The 27,692-nt window shown below is 42.6% G+C and overlaps 1 protein-coding gene across 1 annotated transcript in view; it reads left to right on the top strand.

Moving 5' to 3' along the window:
- The window catches only part of LOC141148803 (dynein axonemal assembly factor 8-like), a 218,919-nt gene that overhangs the window by 131,738 nt on the left and 59,489 nt on the right, over positions 1–27,692 (top strand). The window contains exon 26 of the mRNA XM_073636564.1: positions 9,613–9,710. Within this exon, the coding sequence (XP_073492665.1) occupies positions 9,613–9,710 (98 nt within the window). The remainder of the gene's footprint in view (positions 1–9,612; positions 9,711–27,692) is intronic.

Raw genomic sequence — 27,692 nt, 5'->3', positions numbered from 1 at the left:
GATGGCTCGGGATGGCTCGGGATGGCTCGGCATGGCTCGGGTGGAGGGCGGGGCGGTCTGCTGACAGATCGACTCGGAAGGAGGGCAGGGTTGTCCGCTGATAGATCGGCTCGGGTGGAGGGCAGGGTTGTCCGCTGATAGATCGGCTCGGGTGGAGGGCAGGGTTGTCCGCTGATAGATCGGCTCGGGCGGAGGGAGGGGCGGTCCGCTGATGGCTCGGCTAGGCTCAGCATGACTCGGGCAGAGGCCGGGCAGTCGGCTGACGGCTCGGCACGGCTTGGCTCGGGTGGGGGGCGGAGCGGGGCAAGGCGGTTGGCTGACCTGGTGCACACTGTTCGGCAATGGAGACATAAAGGTGCCTTTTCCACAAATTTTAAACATACTGCAAGGAGGGGGGGCAGGAACAGAAGAGGATCCATTCCTGCCCAGCCCTGTACTACACCAGAAACCTTAGGTCAGTGCATGCTCCATGCCAAAGACACACTGCCCTGCGCTGCCATCTGCTGAAAATAATCTGCAGGGGGTCACTGATGTAAGGGAAACAGTGATATAAAAATAGTTTTGACCGAGGGCGCAGTTTTAGTGCTTGCCATAGGCGCCATTTTCACTAGATACGCCTCTGGGTTCAGGAGTGTGTTTTGTACATAGTGCAAAGTTCAGAAGTACGCTGCATACAGAGTGCAGAGTTTAGGAGTATGCTATGTTGAAAGTGCAGAGTTCGGGAGTATGCAGCATACAGTGTGCAGAGTTCAGGAGTACATGGCATGCAAAGTTCAGGAGTGCGCTACCTTTAGAGTGCAGAATTTAGGGGTGTACAGAGTCTAGGATTTAGAGGTGCGCTATGCATAGTGCCCCCCAAAGCTTCCTCACATCTCTGCTCTCTCCTACCTGGCTTGTCTCTAGTACCACCCTGAGTAGTTGGTTCTTCTACCCATATTTTCAGCTGTGGTAGCTTCCTGTGTAGGCGGCTCTGCCTCCCCATTGCAGGTTGATCATTCTCTCCCGCAGTTTCTGGAGAACTGTCCTTGCCCTGCCGTGAGTGCGTGCAGGGATCATTTAGATCTTGGAGCCGCTGAGAGCAAAGCTATCCCTTGCAAACGTAGAAGGCTCCTGTGTTTACAACTGACAGCGGGGAGTGGAGTGTGAGAACCGGAGGTGGTGGAACTCCATTGGCCACGTTTCAGCTGCAAAATTGGGTACAAAGGCCACATGACAAGGCCTGGCGGGCTGGATTCGGCCCATGGGCCTTGTGTTTGACATATGTGCATTAGAGCTGTGTGATAGGGATTATAGATTGTAAGCTCTTTTGGGGCAAGGACTGATGTGGATGGTTCAATTCAAGTACATTTCACTGGTGTCACTGATTTCCAAATATCCCCAACTGTAGGTCACCCTATTTTAAGTATCCCTTTGCATCTATAAACCTATTGTCATTGCCCCTTGATTATGTGCTCTCACATAACAAATATTGGAATACTTGTTGTCATACATTTTCATATGCATTTCTCTGCAGTTTTGAAGGATCCAATTCCTTAGGCTTGAATGGGAATACATAATAAAAAGAACTATACAGGTCTAAGGTACTGAGAATAGGTTATGTAGAAAAGGAAAACCTTTCTTTTTGTCTGTTCATTTTAACTGTGTTGCATAATGGAGCCACATAAATGGTAATGTGTATTGTGTGAATGAACTATTAAAGCTGCAATATATCCAAAAATGATTTTTGGCCATCTGCACAATCAAAATAAGTTAGCTTTGTGATTGAAGGTGCACATGTCACAATCTATAATCCTCCAATCACAGAAGGCCTTGCATTCAGTGAGAAGAATGCAAGGCTTTTTTATGAATGGAGGAGGTGCCGAGCGGGCGACTCAGTGATCAGTTTACTGCAGTTGGGGCTAAAAGTCTCCATGCTGGGGGGACGGGGCCGGCTACAGAGGCTTATGGAAGCAGCTTGAGAGAGCTCTACTACAAAGGTTCCCATTAAAGCAACCCACCGCGACCTAAAGCTTCCCTGAGAGCACAGACAGGCACAGGGGACATCGGAGATCACCCGGGGAGAATGAGCTTGTGCTCAAATAAATCAATGAATGCTCATGGCGCTGTGCAAAATACAAATATGAATCTGTGCACATAAGATGATTTCAGTGCAAAAAAAAAAAAAAAAAAAAAAAAAAAAAAAATATATATATATATATATATATATATATATATATATATATATAAAAATATCAATAATAGAATTCCTATGTATATGCAATATATCAATGAGACACATGTAATTGATCTAGATGAATGTAGCAATAATCCGTATAATCTCTCTTTATCACACTGTTGACACAACAAATAGTGGTGCTGCAATAGTTCATGAAGTGAAGACAAATAAAGTCTATGATAAAACAAAGTGCAGACAGTGCTTCAATAAGTGCTCTTCAATAAAATCGCCGGTGTGTTACTCTTTGTGTGTATCACACAGTGTTCACTAGACTCTTACCTCCATATAGATAGTGAAAAGCAGTGGAGATGGGTGTAGCTGGAGACCTTTCCAAGATGTTGTGATGGTAGATGGCCCTCTCCAGGTATTGTATATTAGATGGTGGCTCTGGCTTAGTCCATACGGACGTTCATTCCCAACGGATATGTACAGGGGATTAAGAAGAATCTCCCATAGTGTAGAATGTATAAACTGATTGATTTATTTAAAAGCCAAGTGGAAACTTACAACAGAGTAGTGAAAAAAACAGCAGATCTTTAATTTGGATGGCGTTACAAGTTGCGCTGATCACTTATTTATTTTATACCAATTTAGTGCACTCATACACTTTAGATCTAGCTGCAATTTATCAGAGTACTATATTATACATTCCCTTTATAGTGCAAAAGACCTTACTTACAGCAAGGTGAACATGCTGTAGAAGGAAATGTATCGCAAGCAGAACTAGCAAGGAAAGTTCTGCATTCCCAGGATGACACCAGCAGCCCTCTGAAGCAGAAGAGGAAAATCACTTCATCTGAGGAGAATGTAAGTGCTATTCTACATGACAATGCTATTATAATGGAACAAAACCCCTATGGTCCACAAGTTACAGCTATACCCACTACAGGTCAGCCTGTCTCTGACACAACTATTAAGGACATAATAATGTCTCTAAGAGGAGCACTGCAGTATGATATGAAGTGTTTTATAAATCAATCCAAAAAAGAAATGGATGCACTAGGAGAACAAGTGGAGTATGTGGAAAATAAAATGTGCGATTTTACGGATGCACACAATGAGCTGGTAGATGCACATTTTGAATTAGAAGATGAAATTAAAAACCTCAAATTGAAGGTAATTGATTTGGAAGATCGTTCAAGAAGGAACAATGTAAAATTCCAAAGTATTCCGGAGAATGTTAAACCTTCTGATCTGAAAAGCTTCCCAAAAGAGATGATATCTACTCTACTACCTGAAATCCCACATCAAGAGCTCATGATAGACCGAGCACATAGACTACCTAACATAACGTATACCAGAAAAGCTACCCAGAGATGTGATTGCAAAAATTAATTTTTTCGAAGTGAAGGAGCAACTTATGCATTTTGCAAGACATAACGCACCACTACCTGACCCATATTCTGGAATAATATTGTACTCGGATCTTTCACAGGCAACTATACAAGCACGCAAAAATCTTAATACAATAACTAAAATTCTTAGTAATCACAAAATCATCTATAAGTGGGGTTTCCCTACAAAACTAATGCTGGAAAGAAACTAATGCTGGAAAGAGATGGAAAAGAATATACCATCATCAATATGGAAGATGGCCTGAAACTTTTGAAAAAATGGGGCCTTCAGGCAAAGATAACGCATGGGAAAAAGCCACACCGGGAAAAATCCCACAACAATGGCAAACTAGCCATAAATGACATGCTTTCTTCATTACCCTTCTATGGATCTGCCTCTAAATAATACATACTGAAATCTACTCAATCAGAAGGCAAAGTAGCCTCTCAAGAAAGCTCAGCTCAGGAAACCCTAAGCCAGAGACTTATTGTTTTTCAGTTGAACTGTTTCTATGTTAACCCCAAAAACAAGTACATATAAACTGTACACGGGAGAATATCTTTATCTCCCTCTTTTATATTACCAAGTTTATTGTTACCTTGACTTTTTTGTTGAACAGTTGGAAACTAAAACCTCTCTGGATTTATAAATGGTACCACCTACTGGGCAAAACAGAATACAACAGGGACAGAAATCAAAATTCCAACCATCAGGATAAATACAATTATGTTTTTCTTTAGCATCCAAAATTACCATTTTCATGGAAATTTATGTCACTGAATGTAAGGGGCCTTAATAGTCCATTCAAACGGAAAGCTCTTTGGAAAGACATATTAAAATTGAACAGCGATATTTATATGCATACAAGAATCGCATTTTGCAGAGGATAAAGCTCAGAAATTTTCTCATAATAACTTTCCTCATATATATGTATCCAACAACTCTCGGATGAAGAAGGGAGTAATAACGATAATAAAAGACTTGGTGTCCTTTCAACCATTAGAAGAAGATTTATCATATTAGTTGCAAATATTGAGAATGAAAACTACACTATTGTCAATATATATGCCCCCAACAAGAACCCACAACATTTTATCCAAAAAACTCTACAAAAAGCTCGGAAAATACAGAAAGGCCGCCTAATATTATGTGGGGACTTTAATGCACCTCTAGACCCCATTATCAACACCAACAAGCAAGGCAAACCCAATAGATCCGGACTCAATAAAATGTTCTTTATGGAAGATATGTATGATCCCTGGAGGTGTTTACACTCCAGTGAAAGAGATTACACTAGACATGTGCAATTCGTTTCATAACGAATCTTAATTCGGCCCAATTTTGCATCTTTCCGACATTCGGATGCATCCGAATGTCCGAATTAAAAAATAACGAATTTCATAGATTACACCTTTTATTCCCAGGTTCACAAATTCTATTCCGGGATTGACTATTTTATCACGGACAAAATCTTGCTCCCAAATGTAATTAAAGCTCAGATCCATAACATTTGCTGGTCTGCTCATGCTCCAATAACATTGGAAATCAAAACAGGCCGAACCTGTACTAATAACAAATTATGGAGGAACAATACCTATATTTTATCTCAACAAATCCATTTGTCAGTGATAAAAGAAAAACTTAAGGAATTCTTTAATTTCAATGATGATGGTTCGGTGGAAAATACCACCTTATGGTGTTCACACAAAGCCTATATCAGAGGCATAATACTACAAATAGCAGCAAAAGAAAAAAGAGGACATTTTAATTTAATGAATAAAACTCTAGAAGAGATCGCGTCAGTAGAGGAAAAACATAAAAAGAATCCCAAAGATCCTAAATTAACTATACAACTGAATAATCTAAGGGTGGATCTGAGAGATCTGTTAATAGAAGACCATGATAAATACTTGAAAAAACTGAAGTTGAATTACTACTCTCAAAGCAATAAAGCTGGCAAACTATTAGCAAATCTACAAAAAAAAAAAAAACTCCAAAATAAAAAAAAAAAGTTTAAAACACCATATCTCAGGTACATTAAATTACGACCCTAAAAAAAATAGCTAACACATTTGCAGATTATTACGAATCCCTATACAACCTTAAATAAGATAAAAGTATCCCCCAACCTACAAACAAAAATATATCAGAATTTTTAAGCAAAATAAATCTTCCAGAAATAGACCCCAACGACTTAACATTGTTAAATAATCCTATTACAATAAATGAAACCACGCCCAAAAAAAAAACCCCAGGTAAAGATGGGTTATCAGGGGAATATTATCAAGCCTTTACAGAAATTTTATCACCACATTTAACTAAAATGATAATCAATACCCGGAAGAAATGCTAGAAGCACTAATAATTACACTTCCAAAATCATATAAAGACCCAACAGCACCAAGCAACTATAGGCCAATATCATTACTAAATTCGGATATTAAAATGTACGCGAAAATTATAGCGAATCGTTTACTAAACATAACCTCCTACCTTATTGGGGCAGATCAAGTGGGATTCGTGAAAGGAAGCCATACTCCAGCTATCTTCCTAGCACTTGATGCAGAAAAAGCGTTTGATAGGGTGCATTGGCAATTCATATCTCAAACTCTAAAAAATTTGGTATCACGGGATTTATTCATTCAGCCATTATGTCCTTATATTCACAACCCTCAGCCACAGTATACTCTTCGGGAACACTATCCAAAAACTTTAAACTGACGAATGAAACTAGGCAGGGATGTTCATTGTCCCCTATAATCTTCTCACTAATAATAAAGCCATTAGCAGAAAGTATAAGAAAAAACCCTGAAATTACTGGAATCACTATTGGAAAACACAAGCATAAAATTGGACTTTTTGCTGATGATATCATTTTAACTTTATCTAACCCCGAATCCTCCATACCAAAAATTAGAAAATTACTACATCATTATGGGGAGGTCTCCTACTACAAAGTTAAGCAAAATAAATGTTATGTATTACCCATGAACATCCCCAAAAACCAAATTGATATACTAAGCAAGAATTATGACTACAACTGGAATGAACCATCCATCACCTATCTAGGCATACAACTTTCCTATCCCGCATTTAAATTATATACATCAAACTAACAGAACAAATTAATATAGATCTGCAAAAAATTTAAAAAGTACAACTATCGTGGGTTGGGAAGATAGCAGCCTTTAAAATGAAAACCTTACCCAAGATATTATATTATTTTCGTTCCCTCCTAATTTTGATACCAGCAACATTTTTTACACAAATTAATACAAAAATGAAGAAATTCATATGGAATGAGAAAAAAAACAAGGGTAGCATTTGATATACTAACCACTAATACAGAATTTGGTGGAATGGGACTACCAAATATTAAAAATTATTATTATGCCTCCTTATTAGACCAAATGAAATTTTGGTTTGCCACCCCCAATGACAAATTATGGGTGCATATAGAAAAAGAATTCACAAAAGGACATGATTTATACGCTCTGTCTATGGTCAAGCATATAATACAAAAAAATAATATTCATACCCAACCTTGTATCTATAAAAGCTACCTTAATTGCATGGAAAGATATTCTTTCCAAATCTAATAAAGAAATTCCTTGTACTAAAGTACCAACTCTGACAAGAATAGTAGAATGCTGTAGAATAAAAAAATCAACAAGTGATTGGGTATAGCAAGGATTTCAAATCCTACCAATATCTACCAGATCATCTCAAAAACATAGTCGAAAATAAAAAGAACAAAAACAACCTCCTAAAAAAATTAAAACTAGAAGACATAACCATTCCCACGATAATCTGGGAATACTTAACAGATACCCATCTAAATAAAAAAGGGGAATATATTTATTTTATAACCTCCTTTCATCCATCTCTACAAATGGGAAAAATCCCAACATGTTGAAATGGGAGAAAGAACTCTCACAAACATTCTCTTGGGAACAATGGAAAAAAGCTATAACAACAATAACTAAAACATCTACTTGCATTGAACATTGGGACAATTCTCAAAAAATCCTTATTAGGGTGGTATCTGACCCTATATAGATTGGCAAAAATATTCCCCTCCATATCACCATTATGTTAGAGGTTCAGTGAGTCTTTAGGTAATCTATACCATACACTATGGGCCTGCAAAAATTTAACAAGTTTCTGGAACGCCATCTCCTCTTTTATAGGAGACCTCACAGGCATGTTAAAAGAATTGACACCAGAAATGGCCTTATTGGGAATAAATCTGGATTGATAACCAATATGTTTTAGGACGAAAGTAACACATACTCTGGTAGCGGCAAGGCTACCCATCACAAGCATGTGGAAATCTACAGAAACTCCTAACTTGTCAAGGGTGGTCGCTAGAGTAAACACTCAAGCCTAATATGAGCTTCTTCTAGCTCGGAAAAACTCCTCAGTTAATAATTTTATAAGAAACTGGAAGAATCAAAGAGCCTCTAACTATTTAAAAGGTTGTGATGTGTAATTAGGTTGGATACTACTGATCTATTCTTATTGTACCTGTCACCTTTATAAAGAGTGGAATTGGATCCATCTACATTAGCACCCATTTGGGTAGACGGATCAAAGGACTTATTTTACTGCAAGATCTTGCACCATACGATGGTTTACTATATTACTTATTAATTTATGGTTGTTTGTTGTTAAATGGTGTTAACCATAACATACTTACTGTAACTAAGAATGTTCACACTCCTTGGATTGCGCTTTATAATGCTAATAAAAATGTAAAGTTTAAAAAAATCTCAATGCTGGACATTTGGCGCTGACTGGGGATTGCTGCCTGAGTAAAAGTAAGATACAGAGGCAGCTAGAGATGGGGCACACATCCCTAGAGCCAATTTATTTTTATGAAAATAGCCAAAGACCATTTTTGGCCATATTTCAACTTTAAAGCAAACTTGTGCAGTACCCTCCTTCCCTCCCCCATTGCTCAGTTCAGGCATTGGGAGCGAGGAAAGCCCTTCCTATGTTTCTTGCTGCTGTTGGACTCGTAGGCAGGCATGTACTGGCCATTGGGACTACAGGGAGTTTCCCGGTGGGCCGATGGCTCAGTGGGCCGATTTCAGTGACAGTGGACCGCTGCCTCCCTCCGGTCCTCTGTCCCCCCCCCCCCCCCCGCAGTGCTCACCTCCTCTCCCTGGCTAGTTATGCAGCGCGCCTGAATACAGACATGATGCTCAGGAGTCAACACTGAGAAGCTCATCATACGATCTGGAAGGAGGGCGGCCTCACTTTCCTGCCTAATCTTGTCCCATTGGGGGGGGGCGCCAAACTGATTCTTTGCCCCAGGTGAAATAATGTCTAGCTTCCCCACTGGTACTGCCTATAAGAGAAATAATGTAGAACGGCTAATGGCTAGTGGGGGGGGGGGGGGGGCTTGGGTGGCAAGCCGGCATGGGAGAGACCTGTCAAAGTGGGCCAGTCTGGATGAAGTCCAGGGCCAAATTTTTGTCCCAGTCCAGCCCTGCTCGTAGGGTTAAGGTTAGTGATGAGGACTATTTCTCTGCCCCCATGTGATAATGCTGGGCCAAACACTAGAGCTGTCACATGGTAGGAAGGTGAGCGAGATGTATTTTTGTAGTACATGGGCACTTTGGCATCCATGGTGAGGTATGCACTGCTTGGAAGATGGGCATTAAAGCACAATTTTTGCTTTGCCCGGCATGGACAAAGCACATGTTTGCTTTAAATACCTTTTTGTCCTAAGTGTTATCTCAGATTTCCTGTGACTTTTGCACATTTAATACCAGTACCCCTTAATTGTGCTTAACTCTTCTAATTATTCCTTATGTTTCTAAATATCTAAACTTAGACACAAAATGCTTTTCGGACTAATAAAGGGAATAGTAGGCATCCTACGGTGATTGCTCTTAGGAAATAATTATCGCTATTTCATGTAAAAACGAAGTACGGGTTCATTAATTGTTGGGTTGTTAAAGTTTAATTCAAGTTGTGTTAATATGGAATATACAGTACATAGTTGTCCATTAGGTTATTGTTCCATTCTTTACACCACTTTCCGTGTTCTGCAGGTTCCACTTCTTATCAGGCTGCCATCCAAGACCTTAAATGTTTCTTCCCTGGGGGCCTCATCTGTGATCACCAGTCTCTTGTTCTGGAGAAGGAAAAGGTAGAGTACATCATTATTTCCATACTCAGAATCTCCCTCCTCAGCACCAGGTCAGCAGAATATTCTGGTTTTGATTGTTTTATGAGGTAACATTGATTTAAAGAGTGCATATAATACACACACTGTACTGTTTTTAAGAAGTGGTTTGGCCTGGGTCAGATACGGATGGGCACCCCCTATTTCTTAAAATAAATGCCAAACCCCCCAGCAGTCCTAGATTACTAAGCCATAGCCCACTATGTCCTACATGCACATCGTGGTGGCTCCAGAGCAACTGCCCCATTTCTAGTATGGCTGTGCACCTGCAGTTAACTCTGGATGAAGGTATAATGTTAAAGAAGATTTAACTGTAGACAAAAAAAGGGCAAGCAGAGGGCAAAGGACTGGTCAACAGCATTGCTTGTGGCCTCTTCTTATTGCTAATTTACAATGCCTTTAATTCACTTTGCCTCTGTGTGGAGGTGGCCATATTGGTGGAGGCAAGGCTTTGCTTCCTCATGTCAGAGCTTTCAGCAAGGAGAATAGTAAGCAGCACAGGAGTGACATCTCTAAATGTACTGAGACCAGCACTTAGAGGCAGCAGTACCTTACATCTTGAACTGCAGATAGTCTGCTATGATGCTGTGGGCACCGGGGTGCCTAGGTACACTCAAATACCAGGAAGGTGACTGCTATTTTTCAGGAGCAATTCCAGACAAAATGCTAAATGATATTACTTGGGTTTGTCTCTCTCTGCATTTGGACCACAATGTGCAATAGTTAGCATTGTCTTGAGCGTACACAGATAACCTAAAACCTTTGGAATAATAGCTAGCGAAAATATAATTTGGATCATTAGCTTTTATTCTAGAGTCTAAAAAAGTTTTAGGTCAGGTAAACCGCTATTGATTATTATATTTTGTCTTTGCATTGTGTTCTTATTTATACAAAGACTTTTTTGATTTTTTTTTTTTAAGACATATAGTACAGTTTAGTTTTATGATAATCTTATCAGTGAGTGTTTTGAAAATCTTTATTTCTTTGTATAGTTTGTAAATATAAATATACATGGTACATCTACATTTTGACACTACAGGCTCTGTTCCCTTGTTTGCGGTGATACACAATGGCTGTGCTTTACTCCACTTTTTCACAATGGGAGCCCACGAGTCACTAGGGTGCCCACGTGTCCCAGATTGCCCGGGACAGTCCCGCAATTAGCAGGTCTGTCCCGGGTCCTTGTCACCTTCATTCCGGGACAATACAATGTCCCGAAATGAAATTGACAGAGCGAGCAAACCCTGCCATAGCGCTGGTGCTCGCTCCAGCTCCACCTGAGACTCTGACCTCACAGCAGTGACTCTGCCCAGCATGCAAAGCGGTGGAGAAGTTAACTTTCTCCTCCTCCACACCTAACACTCTCCACCATGCCAGACTAGGCTGTAAGCGGGGGCAACCCCAAAGACACTAATCCACCGGCACTGCAGTCTGGATTACGTTCTCCGTGGCTCTGCCCCCGGCTGTATCCCTGCCTCATACCGCAGAGTGGGCCAAAGCCGCCTCCTCCTCCTTGGCTGTTTACATGTACACAGGAGGGAGGGACACTGGCACTGATCTGAGGTCTGTTGTAAGCTTATATTATTATATGTATGTAGATGGACTGAGGAGGGGGAGAGGGACAGTGATGAGGAAAAAGGTAAAAAGCACCCCCCCAGCACATTTCCAACCCCCACCTCTCTACTAGCACAAGTGGAAGGGGAGGGGGTCAGTACTGTGGGGGGTTCTGTACTTAGTGTGGGCGTCTGTACTGAAGGAGGGGGGTCAGTACCGTGGGGGGTCTGTACGTAGTGGGGGGTCCATACTGAGGGAGGGGGGTCTGTACTTAGTGGAGGGGTCTGTACTGAGGGAGGGGGGTCAGTACTGAGGGAGGGGGGTCTATTCTTAGTCGGGGGGTCTAAACTAATGCAGGAGAGGTCTGTATTTAGTGGGGGGTCTATACTGAGGGGGGTCCATACTGAGAGAGTGGGGTCTATACTTAGTGGAGAGGGGGGTACGTACTGAGGGAGGGGGGTCTATACTTAGTGGAGAGGGGGGGTCCCTACTGAGGGAGGGGGTCTATACTTAGTGGAGGGGGTTCCGTACTGAGGGAGGGGGTTCTATACTTAGTGGAGAGGGGGGTCCGTACTGAGGAAGGGGGTCTATACTTGGTGGAGGGGGGTCCGTACTGAGGGAGGGGGGTCTATACATAGTGGAGAAGAGGGGGGTCCGTACTGCGGGAGGGGGTCTATAGTTAGTGGAGGAGAGATCCGTACTGAGGGAGGGGGGGAGTCTGTACTAAGGGAGGGGGGTCTATTATTACAATGTAATAATAGAAATACATTTCAAGCATGGTGTTGAGATTATATAAGTGATGATATAAGCAGGGTGTTGGTGTTGGGATGATATAAGTGCTAAAACCAGCCATTCACCCGACAAATCACTCGCCGCCGAAATCCCGTCAACCCCGAGACTACATTCAACACAAACCCCCCCCCCCAGTCCTTGGGAAAATTGTCCCTGAATGGCAGTTTGGAAATGTGGTCACCCTATGAGTCACATGACTCATTAAAAACAATGCACTCCCTCCGTATTTCCTGACGCCTTCATGGCAGCACACACTGGGTTGTGACTCCGCCTCCACAACCTGACAGGATTGGTCTAGCTATAAAAGTTTGAAGAGAGATGACCCCCACCATTCTCTTTTTTATCCTCACCTGACAAGATGGATGGACATCGCAGAGCCTCTTACCGCATCGCCCCAGCAGGTTCAAGCCTCTCCTGTTTGGAAGTCCCTCCTGTACAGTCTCTAAAGGAGCTTCTATGGAGGGAACCCCACTCTGGTGGTCTCAGGGGCTTCAGCACATATCCTCTGGCATTTAGCAAGCTTTAAAGAAGCTTCAACATTTGCAGTGGTCTCCGTTTTCTCTTTTTCCTTCTTTCCTTTCACTTTTACCTCCAGTATCTTTCTACTATCTAATCCCAACATCTTCCAATAGACTTGGCATCTTTTCTTACCTTTCTTATGCTTTTTTGTTCTCCTCTGGGACCTTTAGTCCCACAGCGCTAGTTCTATGCCTGTCATGGCCACCGCGTGTCTCATCTGCATCGCGCATGCGCGAGGGGCAAAGATAGGGCCGTTCTAAGCCTTTTCCAGATTCCAAGATGGCGCCGGAATCTTCGCGCTGCTTCTGCGCATGCGCGAAGCGTCATTTTGCCGCGACGGCGGCGGTCTTTTTTAAAAGAGGACTCCAGATGAAGGAAAACATTCTGGTTATGGTTCCAGCCTTCGTTTCTGCACATCATTGCCCAGAAACTACTCCACTGGATCCAGGTAAGTGCCTGTTTCTCTTCCTCTCTGATTTTTATTCTTTGTTTATCTTTTAAATAAATAAATAAATAAAATCGTCATGATGAAGGTAGTGTGTATATGTTTATACACACATATATATATGTCTGTTCTGTCCTCCTTCCAGAACTTCTTCTATTCCTGCCTGCCTCTTCCTCTCTGCTCATGGAGACCACTGCCCCAGCAGACCATCCACGGCCGGTAAGGTAAGAGGCTGTCCGCATTCAGTGGTAAGTATTGAAGAGAGAGAGAAAAAAGAGAGCATATCTTCTAACAAGAATCCTTCTGACAGCCCTTCCAGGTCTAAATCAAAACGCACAGAGAAATCAAGTCACTCAAGCAGGAAATCCCGCAGAAGTCGGTCACGCTCCTCATCCCGTCACAGGCACTCACGCCGTAGTCATTCCCGCCATGGTCACTCACGCCGCAGTCACTCTCGGCGTAGTCGATCACATCACAGAGGATCTTCTTCATCACGTCATGGGCGAAGTCAACATACCCGTCCCGCAGTTAATACCTGCTGGGTTTGTGGCGCCACCGCATTGCCAGACAAATTAGCATGCCGTACGTGCTTCAATGAAGCCACAAAAGAAAGAGAATCTGACGTCAGAGAAGTAACCAAACTAATTCGGGAATCCGTGCGAGAATCCATAATGGAATCAGCAACACCCATGCCGGCCAGATCAGACCCAGGTACTTCCATGACCCCCCCTCGTTCAGCTATCGAGGCTGGGATGGAACCAGAATCCCCTTCAGAAAACGAAGATCCAGATGTACCACCAGGGTTTGACTTCAGTCTGGTCGAACCATTTGCAAAATCAGTCAAGGAAGCCATAGGTTGGGAAGAATCTGAGGAAGCACCTCAGAAAATCCGGAAGTATTTTCCAAACCTAAAGAGGGACCCAGAGACCTTCCCTTTCATTGAGGAATTGAATGATTTGATCAAGGATGAGTGGGAAAGATCCGACAAGAGGCCCAGCCTAAACAATAGGCTAGCCAAGATGTATCCTTTGAAAGAACCTAAAGTCAATCCCTTGATTAACGCTCCCACTGTGGATGCCTCCCTAATGCGTCTGGCAAGACATGTCACCCTACCCATCGAGGACGCTGTTTCTTTCCGTGACGTTCTAGATCGGAAGATTGATCTGGAACTCAAGAAGGCCTACTCCACAGCAGGTGGCGCATGTAGACCAGCAGTCACCACAGCAGCAGTTGGTAGAGCCATCTCTAGCTGGACTGTCAATATTGAAAAATCTCTCCAAGAAGGAGCAGACTTACAGAAAGTGATTACGTCTCTGTAGGAACTCAAATTGGCAGGCGATTTTATCACAGAAGCCTCCGTGGACGTTATCAGGTGCTCGGCCCGAGCAATGTTAGCCTCTGTGATGGCTAGGAGGGCTCTGTGGTTAAAACCCTGGGTGGCCGACACAGCATCAAAGACGAATTGGTGCAAAATCCCCTATGATGGTTCGAATCTCTTCGGCTCTAAGTTGGATGCAGCCATTTCCAAAGTAACAGGGGGAAAATCCGGCCTTATTCCCTCTGACAAAAGACCTAGGAGATCAAGAGGTCCTGCTTACAAGGGTAGTCTTCCCGAAAGATACAGAGAAGCCAAAACCTATAGACCAGGTAAAGAATTTAAAAGAAACTGGAGGAACACACAATCATCCTTTCTGAGGATGCGGAAAACCAAGGCCACCCCTTCCGGCGAACAACAGAAGTCCTTTTGAAGGTACGCCCGCCCATCCTCTGAGGGTGGGCGCCAGACTCAAAGAATTTGCACGAATATGGTCAGAAAACATCAAGGACCCTTGGACCATTTCCACGATCAAATTCGGTCACAAGTGGAAATTCCTGTGCAAGATTCCCAGAAACCACTTCCTTCCAACAAAACTACCGTCTTCTCCAGACAAGAAAAGGATTCTTCTGAAGTACATAACAGAATTAGTACAGAAAAGGGCCATTTTGGAGGTTCCGCTATGTCAAAGGGGCAGAGGATTCTACTCCCCTCTTTTTCTAGTAAAAAAGAAGACAGGGGACTTACGGCCAGTGTTGGACTTAAAGAGACTAAACAGAAACATCAAGTTAGAATCCTTCAAAATGGAAAGTCTACAATCCATTCTGTTAGCAGTAAATCTAGACGATTGGATGCTGTCCGTAGATTTATCGGACGCTTATCTTCACATCCCAGTACATCCTGCCTTTCAAAAATTTCTCCGCTTTTCAATCAACCAACATCACTTCCAATTCCAGTGCCTACCCTTCGGCATCTCGTCGGCTCCCAGGACCTTCACCAAAGTTCTTCTACCCGTCATTGCATACCTCAGGGAAAAAGGTCTGAGGGTGCACCATTATCTAGACGACATACTTCTTCTAGCAGAGAGTCGCCAGGTCCTGATACAACACCGAGAAATCTTACTCTCAACTCTGCAAGATTTCAGTTGGCTAGTGAACTGGCAGAAAAGCAGACTACAACCCACACAGAAGATGGTATTTCTGGGGGCAGAACTAGACACCATCCAGAACAGAGTGCAGCTTCCTCAGGAGAAGATCATGCCCCTGATCCAGAAAATTCAGAGGCTAATCTCAGCTACACACCTACCAGCCAGAGTATGTATGAGTATCCTAGGCTCCATGTCTGCAACCCTGCCCATGATCCAGTGGTCCCAATGGCACACAAGAATCTTACAGAATTCCTTCCTGAGGCAGTGGAATGGAGCATCAATGCTTCAGACGATCTACATTCACAGGTATGTGAAACAATCCATATGGTGGTGGACACGATCCAGCAACCTCAAAAGATACAAACCTATAGTACCTCCACAGCCAGAGGTGGTCACTTCGGACGCCAGCCAGGCAGGATGGGGAGCTCATTACCAAAACCTAGCAGCCCAGGGGCAGTGGAAGTTTCAAGCTCATGGTATAGTGTCGAATATACTAGAACTCAGAGCAGCCTTTCAGGCACTCCTGGCTTTCTCTCCATACCTGACGGGAAAAAGCGTTGTGATCCAAATGGACAACAGAGTAGCAGTAGCATATATTCAGAGGCAAGGGGGTACGAGGAGTCGCACATTAATGGAAGAAGTTCGTCCTATCATGGATTGGGCACAAGTGCATCTAGTAGACCTGAGAGCGGTATATGTCCCAGCAGCCCAGAACATGCTGGCCGACTATTTGAGCAGGGAACTTCTCTCGAACAACGAGTGGTCATTGAGCCAACAAGCTTTTTCCCTCCTGTCAACAACTTGGGGAATACCGGAGATCGACCTAGCAGCCACCCCTACGAACACCAAATGTCGGAGATTCCTGTCAAGGGCGGCTTTCCCGTCGGCCGAGGGGATAGACTGTCTGACCCATCCATGGAATTTCAAGCTGGGCTACATCTTTCCACCAGTACCCTTAATCGCGAGGTTCCTATCCAGGCTTCGGAGATCGTCAGCCACAGTAATAGCAGTAATTCCTCTTTGGCCGAGGAGACCTTGGTTCACTACCCTACTACAGCTCAGCCTGCAACATCCACTGCCTCTCCCGGTAACATCAGACCTCCTATCTCAGGGTCAATTTCTACATCCAGCACCAGAGAAACTACACTTGACAGCTTGGAAATTGAAAGGACTAGGCTATTAGAGCAGGGATGCTCGCAGGAAGTAATTGCAACCCTTTTACAAGCAAGAAAAAGCACCACCAACAAAACGTACTCACAAGTCTGGGATAGGTTTTGTTCACTAGCTCAACAAAAAAATTGGAACCCAGTATCACCCGAGCCACCGCAAGTTCTGGAATTCCTTCAGCTGGGTATTAACAAAGGATTAAGCTCAAGTACCCTTAAAGTCCAGATTTCTGCCCTATCGGCTAAAACAGGCATTAGATGGGCCCTGCATCCTCTGGTGATCCAGTTCATGAAGGCTTGCCTAAAAATCAGACCTCCAAGAAAACCCACTTTTCCAGCATGGGATCTTTCTACAGTACTTGACGCATTATCAAAACCTCCTTTTTTTCCGGTTGAATCAATATCTCTTTGGAACCTGACTCTAAAGCTAACCTTCCTTATCGCTATTACATCTGCAAAAAGAGTTTCGGAACTTAGAGCACTACTGATAACAGAACCGTACCTAGTTCTCTATCCCAATAGAGTGGTATTGAAGCCTTCGGAACATTTCGCTCCCAAAGTAGCATCTTCTTTTCATTATAACCAGGATATCACCCTTCCATCCTTTACTGACGACCAAGGTGAGCCTCATGCATTAGATATCAAAACAGTCATTACCAACTATCTAGAAACCACAGCTTCCTTCAGGAAGACCGATACTCTTCTCGTAATTCCACACGGACCTAGGAAAGGTCATCCAGCAACTTCTCGAACGATCGCATCCTGGCTGGTTAACACCATCAAAAAGGCATACTCTACTCAGCAACTTAATATCCCGGAAGGTATCAAGGCACATTCAACCAGGGCAGTGGCAACTTCATGGGCAGCATACTGCAGGGTTTCACCAGAAACAATATGTAAAGCAGCGACCTGGTCATCTAGACATACGTTTACTTCTCACTACAAAATTGACTTTGCTCAACTAACAACAGCAGACTTTGGCAGATCCATTATTAAAGCCAACTCCACAGCTCTTTAGAATAATAAAATGTGTTTGTTTGCACCCTCCCGACTGGCGAGTTATTTCCCAGTGTGTGCTGCCATGAAGGCGTCAGGAAAATGGAAAATTGTATACTCACCTTTCCGTAATTTTCCTTTCCTGACGCATCTTCATGGCAGCACACAGGTTCCCACCCTGTTCTTAGATGATATATACAGAGAATGGTGGGGGTCATCTCTCTTCAAACTTTTATAGCTAGACCAATCCTGTCAGGTTGTGGAGGCGGAGTCACAACCCAGTGTGTGCTGCCATGAAGATGCGTCAGGAAAGGAAAATTACGGAAAGGTGAGTATACAATTTTCCATTTTTATCTCAACAGTTAATAAATAAATCCATAGCCAGACTATAGACATTAAAGTATTCTTAAGTATTCTTAAAACGTTTGTTACCCCAACACTTCATATTCCTGTTATGTGCCTGCTGTTCCATGTGCTTGTATGAGAAAGTATCCTGTTCTCTTTGTATTGCTTCCTTTATGTGAAATCCCCACACTAAGCAGGAGAGAACATTGTGGTCAGTTCTCTAGCTATGCTGGGAACTCAGTGTACTCTCCTCCAATCATCAGACTTGTCCTGATACCCTTGCTGCACAGCCATTCACTGGTAAGCTCAGTGTGCTGCTGGTACTCCTCCCTCCAGCACTTATGCAGCTGAGAACAGAGGGAATGTGATCACTTATAAAAAAAAAGGGTATTTATATTGTTTTTTTTTTCTAACTATACAAAAATGTTTTGCTTTTCATTTCTATTTTAAACTGAATGGGTTGTTTTACAAGGTGATCGTTTACAATCACTTTAACAAGTGCTAAAAACAAGGCTTCACTGATCTTGTAGCTGCATGTACTGCTGAGTAATTCATCCTCAATCACACTATGACCTCATGCACATGGGTGTATTAGGGAAGTATGATGGCATGGGCAGGGCTTTTTTTCTCAGAGAATAGGTGCAGGAACTCAACCACGCATCACACTACCGCCTAACAGTGGGAGGGTCTTAATGGGGCATTGTTAAATACCAGTAGTGCGTTCTGCACAGGTTGCAGAGTTCAGGAGTGCACTGCATACAGAGTGAAGAGCTCAGGCATGCAGGGTTCAGGGTTCAGAGTTCAGGGTTTATGAGTGTGCTACGTACAGAGTGCAGGGTTCAGAGGTGCACTACGTACTGAGTGCAGGGTTCAGAGGTGCACTACATACTGAGTGCAGGGTTCAGAGGTGCACTACGTACAGAGTGCAGGGTTCAGAGGTGCACTGTGTACAGAGTGCAGGGATCAGAAGTGCACTGCCTACAGAGCGCAGCATTCAGGAGTACGCTACATACAGAGTGCAGGATTCATGGGTGCCCCCATAGCAAGCTGCTTGCTGTAGGGGCACTGAACAGGAGGGAGGGGCCAGTATCACAGAAGAGGGACCTGAGAAGAGGAGGATCTTAGCTGCTCTGTGAAAATCCACTGCAACAGAGCAGGGAAGTATAACATGTTTGTTATTTTTATAGGAAAAAAAATTACACTTTAAATATATGAATTTCTATAGCCTGGCCACAGGTTTCCTTTAAGCAGAGAGGGTGAATAAAGGTGAGTCGAACTAAGAGCTCCCTCTAGTAGGTAATCTATCTATCTCATCCAATTGCAACTTAACTTCATAGTCTTTACTGCGATTTAGTGCAAGAACAAAAATATTGAAGGGCAGGCATTAAATGTTCATAAATAAAAGTAAGCACTGCAATAATAGCTGAAAACATATGTTCCCTAGAATACACTGTACTTTCCATTTAATAAAAGCCTGGATCTTTCTTTTGTAAATGGAATACATTGGAAGAGTTAACACAGCGCTAGCAAATTTGGCTCCAATCTGGGATACCATACAGACAGCACAGCTTTTTCGGATGCTACCATGAGACTTTTGCCCAGAATAGCTATCACGAAAGTACAAGGCGTATGGTGATATTTTTGGTCGTCCTGGATAAAATAAAAAATTGAAGAATCTGCATTGAAAAGGCCACCAGGTTTTGTACTGATCCTTAGATTTTACTTGCAATAAATATCTCCTTCTGTCATGGCTCGACTTACCTTTGTGATTAATGCATAGCTGCGCCAGTGTGCGTTAATGCTCATGGGACATTATTGCATAAAAATATGTGTTAATATAAGAACAATCATTTTTTATTACCAAAAAATGCTTAGCTATCTTTTTTGCCTGCCTTTTACATAAAGCTATTACATTTTTTTTGCTCCTGGGAATGTGGTGATGGACATGTGACAAGATGACAAGCGCCGTGAGTTTTGCCCATCTGTTATCTGCATTCAAATTTCCTTCAGCCCTGGTTCACACTGGAGCATTTCAAATCATGTCAAATCGGCGGCAATTGCCGTCATGGGCACTGTTCTAATTGGTGCGATGCCGCATCTACGGCGCTGCACGGATTTCAAAAAGTAGTTTCTGTACTACTTTTTGCGATTTCGGGCTGCGATTTACATTGACATCTGTGCAGAAACCTGCACAGATGTCTCTGAAATTGCAGCCGAAATCGGGACTGACATGCGGGAGTGAATTTGTGCGAGTTCAGCTGAACTCTCACGGCTTCATTCCCGCAGCTCAGTGTGAACCTGGGCTCATATGTGAGACAATGGAGAATATTCCTGCAGACTAATAGCAGGAATACACGATAAGAATATCGGCGAACGGTCAACCGATTTTCTACTCGTTGATGCCCAACAAGTAATACCCAATATCAATATTGTGAATGAAAAAGTGTGATTGAAAAAATGGAAAAATTGTGTGGTATCATTTGATAAGGAACGATATTCTATTCTTTGGTGTGACAGTCAGTAAAAAATCTCCGAACATTAGCACGCATGAGCGGAAATAGTCAAAGACACGGAAGCAGTGTTCAAGAATGATGTTTCATAAACACGAATGAAAAGTTCCAAATAAACACGAACAAAGAAATGTGAGCAAAAGTATAGAATATAAAAAAAAAATATTTATTAAAAAAAAAAACTTTAACAATTCTCGTATTGTGTATTATTTTTTAAATTATTATAATTGCATGTAGTCTATGTATATGTACAGTGGGGCAAAAAAGTATTTAGTCAGCCACCAATTGTGCAAGTTCTCCCACCTAAAAATATCAGAGAGGCCTGTAATTATCATCATAGGTATATCTCAACTATGAGAGACAAAATGTGGAAACAAATCCAGACAATCACATTGTCTGATTTTTGAAAGAATTTATTTGCAAATTATGGTGGAAAATAAGTATTTGGTCACCTACAAACAAGCAAGATTTCTGGCTCTCACAGACCTGTATCTTCTTCTTTAAGAGGCTCCTCTGTCCTCCACTCATTACCTGTATTAATGGCACCTGTTTGAACTTGAAATCAACTGTGGGAGCAATAATTAGAAAATGGAAGACATACAAGACCACTGATAATCTCCCTCGATCTGGGGTTCCACGCAAGATCTCACCCCGTGGGGTCAAAATGATCGCAAGAACGGTGAGCAAAAATCCCAGAACCACACGGGGGGACCTAGAGAATGACCTGCAGAGAGCTGGGCCCAATGTAACAAAGGCTACCTTCAGTAACACACTAGGCCGCCAGGGACTCAGATCCTGCAGTGCCAAACGTGTCCCCCTGCTTAAGCCAGTACATGTCCGGGCCCCCCTGAGGTTTTCTAGAGAGCATTTGGATGATCCAGAAGAGGATTGGGAGAATGTCATATGGTCAGATGAAACCAAAGTAGAACTGTTTGGTAGAAACACAACTCGTCGTGTTTGGAGGAGAGAGAATGCTGAGTTGCAACCAAAGAACACCACACCTACTGTGAAGCATGGGGGTGGCAACATCATGCTTTGGGGCTGTTTCTCTGCAAAGGGAACAGGACAACTGATCCGTGTACATGAAAGAATGAATGGGGCCATGTATCGTGAGATTTTGAGTGCAAACCTCCTCCCATCAGCAAGGGCATTGAAGATGAAACGTGGCTGGGTCTTTCAGCATGACAATGATCCCAAACACACTGCCCGGGCAATGAAGGAGTAGCTTCATAAGAAGCATTTCAAGGTCATGGAGTGGCCTAGCCAGTCTCCAGATCTCAACTCCATAGAAAACCTTTGGAGGGAGTTGAAAGTCTGTGTTGCCCAGCGACAGCCCCAAAACATCACTGCTCTAGAGGAGATCTGCATGGAGGAATGGGCCAACATACCAGCAACAGTGTGTGACAACCTTGTGAAGACTTACAGAAAACATTTGACCTCTGTCACTGCCAACAAAGGATATATAACAAAGTATTGAGATAAACTTTTGATATTGACCAAATACTTATTTTCCACCATAACTTGCAAATAAATTCTTTCAAAAATCAGACAATGTGATTGTCTGGATTTGTTTCCACATTTTGTCTCTCATAGTTGAGGTATACCTATGATGACAATTACAGGCCTCTCTCATCTTTTTAAGTGGGAGAACTTGCACAATTGGTGGCTGACTAAATACTTTTTTGCCCCACTATATATATATATATATATATATATATATATATATATATATATATATATATACACGTTCGTGAACACACAAACGCTGAACATACACTATGAACGCACATAGATGCTTCCACTACGAAATCCACGGATATTTTGGTTCCGATGCCGGTCACTTCAACAGATTGCGTAGGAACGTTCGTGCTGGGTGGAAAGGTGTGGCTACAAGGTCACATGCACACTACATCACTTCCACTTGTGCGTGACACTTCAACACTACGTATTGAATTGATTGCTCTTTTAACAACTTTTTTAGATGGGTCAATGTTGGCAACGATTTCGACGAACGAATGCTGTTTCATTGGTCGGCTGTCGAGCGATCGGCTGATTTTATAACCGTGTATTCCGGCTTTAAGGCTCACCATACATGGTCGAATTTTGAAAGAATTTTCTTTTGAAAATCAGAAAATTCTTGCATTTTGTGATCCGATGGTGCCACCATTGATTTCGAAATTCGACCAACCAAGCCTTCAATTTTACCTCATGTTGCTACAGAAAAGAATTTTCGTCGCTGGGAATCTTCTTTTCTTTCTGGGAATTTTCTTTTCTTGCACATGCGCATTTCTTTTTCGATTACATTTCTCGCGCGATTCTCCCATTATTGATTAGAAAATCGCTCGTTTTCAAAAAATTTCCAACGTGTCCGATTACTCACATTCGATGGCCGCGCGAAAATCGGCTGTTGCTGCAGCCCACTAATGGTGCGAAATATGAACGAAAATTCTTAGATAAGATTTTCAAAAGAAAATTCTTTCGAAATTCGACCCATGTATGGCCTGCCTGAGACTGGCCATACATGGGTCGAATTTCAAAAGATTTTTCGTTCGAATTTCACACCATTAGTGGGCTGCAGCAAGGTGTAGAACACTCTGCTCCTCGACTTCTGCCAACTTTTCTGATTCAGATCACCTACTGTAGAAGAGGGAGGGCTGCCTGTGATCTTGTGAGACATCTGTGTGATTACAGAGGAACTTACGCTCATTTGTCTCCTTCCCCCCTCCGGAGCCACATTTGGCACCTTTCGGGGAGGGGGGGGTCCGGATACAGGTATCCTGCCCTCACTTCCGGGAGTCTCAGCCGTTTGACGTCACCGCTCGCCTCCCTCCTCCTTCCCCCCGCCGCCGGGCCAGTAGGAGAGCGCAGCGGGTTCCTCACCCATGCGCAGTAGGGACCTGCCATGAATGCTTCACTTCTGAGTTCCCTTACTGGCTATGGTGGTGGCAGCACCCGATAGCTGATGGAAGCAACCACTGCGGTGCCAACATCACTGGACTCCAGGACAGGTAAGTGTCCTATTAAAAGTCAGCAGCTACAGTATGTTTAGCTGCTGGCTTTTAATTTTTACAGCGGTGGGTGGACCTCCGCTTTCAGCATGACAATGACCCAAAACATACAGCCACGGCAACAAGGGAGTGCCTCAAGAAGAAGCACATTAAGGTCATGGAGTGGCCTAGTCAGTCTCCAGACCTTAATCCTTTAGAAAATGTATGGAGGGAGCTGAAACTTCGAGTTGCCACGCAACAGCCAAGAAACCTTAAGGATTTTGAGAAAGTCTGTAAAGAAGAGTGGACAAAAATATCTCCTGAGATGTGTGCAAACCTGATAATCAACTACAAGAAACGTCTTACCTTTGTGCTTGCCAACAAGGGTCTCTTCACCAAGTACTAAGTCATGTTTTGCTTGGGGATCAAATACTTATTTTACTGAACTGCAACTGAATGTACTGAATGTATAACATTTGTATCATGTGTTTTTTCTGGATTTTTGGTTGATATTCTGTCTCTTATATTTAAAATACACCTATGATACAAATTAAAGACCATTCATTTCTTTGTAAGTGGACAAACTTACAAAATCTGCAGGGGATCAAATCATTATTTTCCCCACTGTATATGTTCTCTTTAAATATATTTGAAATTGCTGCTTTTGGCCTGCATGAAGTAGACAAGACACAGCTTTGGGGGGGACCTTAGCAGTAGCTCTAATCTTCTGTTTTGGATCGCTGAGCAGGTTTGACACTTCCTGAGGCTCATTAGCTAAGTACCTGCTGACAAACCCATACTTAAATAAATGGGTTTACTTCTGCTTTATCAGGACAAGTGATAGGAGGAATGTCCTAGTAGATACGGCACCTCATCCCTAGAAAAGTAATCAATTGAAGGCAGGGAGAAGTGGGATTATCACGGTGCCTTGAAAAAATTAGAACAAAATTAGTTTAAAATTTATATTTTTTATTAATATCAAAAGCTAAAAAGTATATATAATTCATACATATACATGGTACATAGAAAAAAGATCAAAACAGGAGAAGCATGATACAATTCCAAATAATGACCGTCGCCACAGACGTTGAAAGGTGATCGCTGGTCAATTTATCCCAACTAGTTTCGCCAAAACATTGGCTTCATCAGGGGAATATACAGATTAAAGCAGAAAGTAAAATCACTGAAAAGAAAAAGGAGTATATTAATTAATTAAATCCACATGATATAATATATTAGAGGTGAACAGTCATGTCACAAAACGGTCAAGATCTTATCCAGGCTGTATCCCCCACCCTTCAGCCCCCACATCCAGGACATACTGTGTCGGAATCCCAGGATACAAGGTAGACACCACCAAGCCACTGAGAACAGTAATCACACCCAACCCTGTATTTGGCTACAGGGGACCCATTAAGGTGCCTAAGGAAATTAGAAATTGGCATATAAATATTCAACTCATCATTAATTAATAATGGGGGCTAAGCCTCGATTACATACCCTAATTACACATAGAAGAAACACCCAATGATGCACGAGATGAATCAAGACACAATGCTTGGATGTAGAGTTCACAAAATATGTATATAGCCAAAGGAGCTAAAAAGTAATACAGATGATAGTATCAATGGGATAACCTTGGTGCTTTAAATGCTGAACTTGTAGGTGACAGGCGCTCATAATGGAAAGTGAACTGATTAAATGGCTAATTAATTGTGGATGCTTACCAAAGGTGCATACATCAATGATGACAGAGTGCACACTAGACATGAGATTCCGCCATTATAAAGGCTGAGCATAGGAACCTCCGCAAGATATCCTCCAAATAGCACCAGTAAACTTGGTAATCCATATAGGAATCCAATGCAAAAAGGTATAATGTCAGCATGGAGATTTCCCAGCGTTATATAGTTGAACAGCGGTAAAAGGAATAAAAGTTCCCCCATAAAAGGTGAAGGAAACAAAGGAAGATCAATGGTTTTACCTTAATCAGATATCGCCTGACCACCGCACTTATCCCACAACAGGTGAGTAAAAGAATGAGAGGATGTGGCAGCCTTATAAGTCCCCCACCCGATCAGCATGAATTAATCAGCCAATCGGGAGCGGACAAAAGGCGGACGGGACGCATGCGAGGTAGCCGAAGCCAACGGCCTACGCTACCCAGAAGACCGAGCGTCAGCCGCATCACGTGGTACTATTTACCAGTGATGCGGTCTGAATAGATGTGATATGGGCCTCGGACCTATCAGAGGAAAGAGGGAGGGAAGATCGAAGCCGTCACCGCCGTCCAAAGATAGAGGGGGAAAGGAGGCAAATGGGTTGACTAGGAATAACTGCGAGGGTCCCGGCCGAAGGGGCGGGCTGACTAAAGGTCAGCCCTTGGGTGTCCATGCAGCCAAAGGCTGTAGTGGGATAAATTCTCTGATGGCATGGAGGTACAACCACCCCACATACCTGAACCAACCAGGCAGACCAGGAGAGGGAGCCAGGATAGCCAAAGGCAGAGGGATACAGATAGAACAGCCAGTCCAGTGGACATATGTTGTTACCATGACCACCAGAGGATGACCGATTGGACAGGACGCCCACAATAATTGAAAAATATGAATTAAATTGAGAAAAAAATTTTTTTTAAAGAAAACAAAAACAATAATACAATGGTATGGTAATAGACATGTTGTATTAGATTTCATATGGTTATACATAGATAGTAATCATCATAACAAAGAACATTCCAATCAGCAATAAATACAAAATGTCAATACACCCTAATAGAAATACAAATAAAATGGAAAATAAGACTAGAACAAACATGACACAGATAGTTCATCATCTTAGCATACAAAAAGAGTCCCCACTTCTAGAGACGGTAGCAGTGGGTACAGGATGGAGGCAGGGAATGAGGGCGAGATCGAAAACAAAACTCTGAGGGCCCGAATGATCAAAAACAGTCAGGCAGTAAGGAGGCATACGACGGATAGACCAGTTGGACAAAAACAGAACCAAAATTAATGAAGACAAACAAATGTCCCATTTTAGAGAAAAAATTTAAAGCTAATATATTAATTTAAACCAGGGAATTTTACAGCGTCCAACATGTATATCCATCTAGTCTCTATTTGAAGCAAAACATTATCGATATTGCCACCTCGAGCATGTTGGGGGACATGCTTGAGGGCAGCAAATCAAACAACATAATTATGTTCCATCGCAATATGTCTATTCAAAGCAGTGGTGGTTAGATGTTTGTATAGGGGTGCGATATGGTTCTTAATGCGTTTAAGAAATGGACGCTTGGTCTTCCCCACATAGAAACAGCCACATAGACACGATTCTAGATATACTACTCCAATTGTCTTACAGGTATCTCTATGTCTCAAACAATGAATCCTGCCATTGGGGAGAATAGTATGCCTAGAATTATGAATGAAAGGGCAAAAATCACATGCCCCACATGGGAAGGTACCCACGTTGGAACGATCCATGGGACCTCGAATCATATGGTGACTGTGAAATAAAAGATCCCTCATGGATGGAGCACGTCTATAAGTGATTTCAGGGTATGGTTTCAAGAATTTTTAATAGTGTTGTCGGCCGTTAAAAGTGGCCAATATTTCCGAAGGATACCTCTCATTTGTTTAGAAAATTGAGTAATAATCCTAACAGACGGGTTTGGTTTCACAGATTTGATTGAATGAATGAGATCGTGTCTGTTTCGTTTAATAACTCTATTAAAGGACCTCTTCAGCAGGGAACGACTGTATCCCCGCAAACGGAGTCTATCATACAAATCGTTAGCTGCCAAATGAAAATCCGAATCCTGAGTACAGTTCCTTCTAAGTCTCAAAAATTGACTGTAGGGTATGCTGTCTAGTAGAGGCTGGGGATGTGCACTAGCCGCATGTAAGATCGCGTTGCCCGAAGAGGGCTTGCGATACAAGGATGAATGCAAAACACCATCCTTACCTATATGTATTTGCAAGTCCAGAAAACTTATTTTGGATTGATTGCATTCCATTGTAAAACTTAAATTATAAGCATTTACAGCCAGTAAGTCCATCAGCCAAGAGAGTTCATCTCGACTACCAGACCATAAAATGAAAACATCATCAATATACCTATACCAGGCTACAATGTGTGAAAGCAGTTCTGATATGGATTCTTGGG

The sequence above is a fragment of the Aquarana catesbeiana genome, linkage group LG06 (assembly GCF_042186555.1).
Source record: "Aquarana catesbeiana isolate 2022-GZ linkage group LG06, ASM4218655v1, whole genome shotgun sequence".
Lineage (NCBI taxonomy): Eukaryota > Metazoa > Chordata > Amphibia > Anura > Ranidae > Aquarana > Aquarana catesbeiana.
The sequence above is the reverse complement of the archived record's forward strand: the minus strand, read 5'-3'. Positions and strand labels throughout refer to the sequence as shown.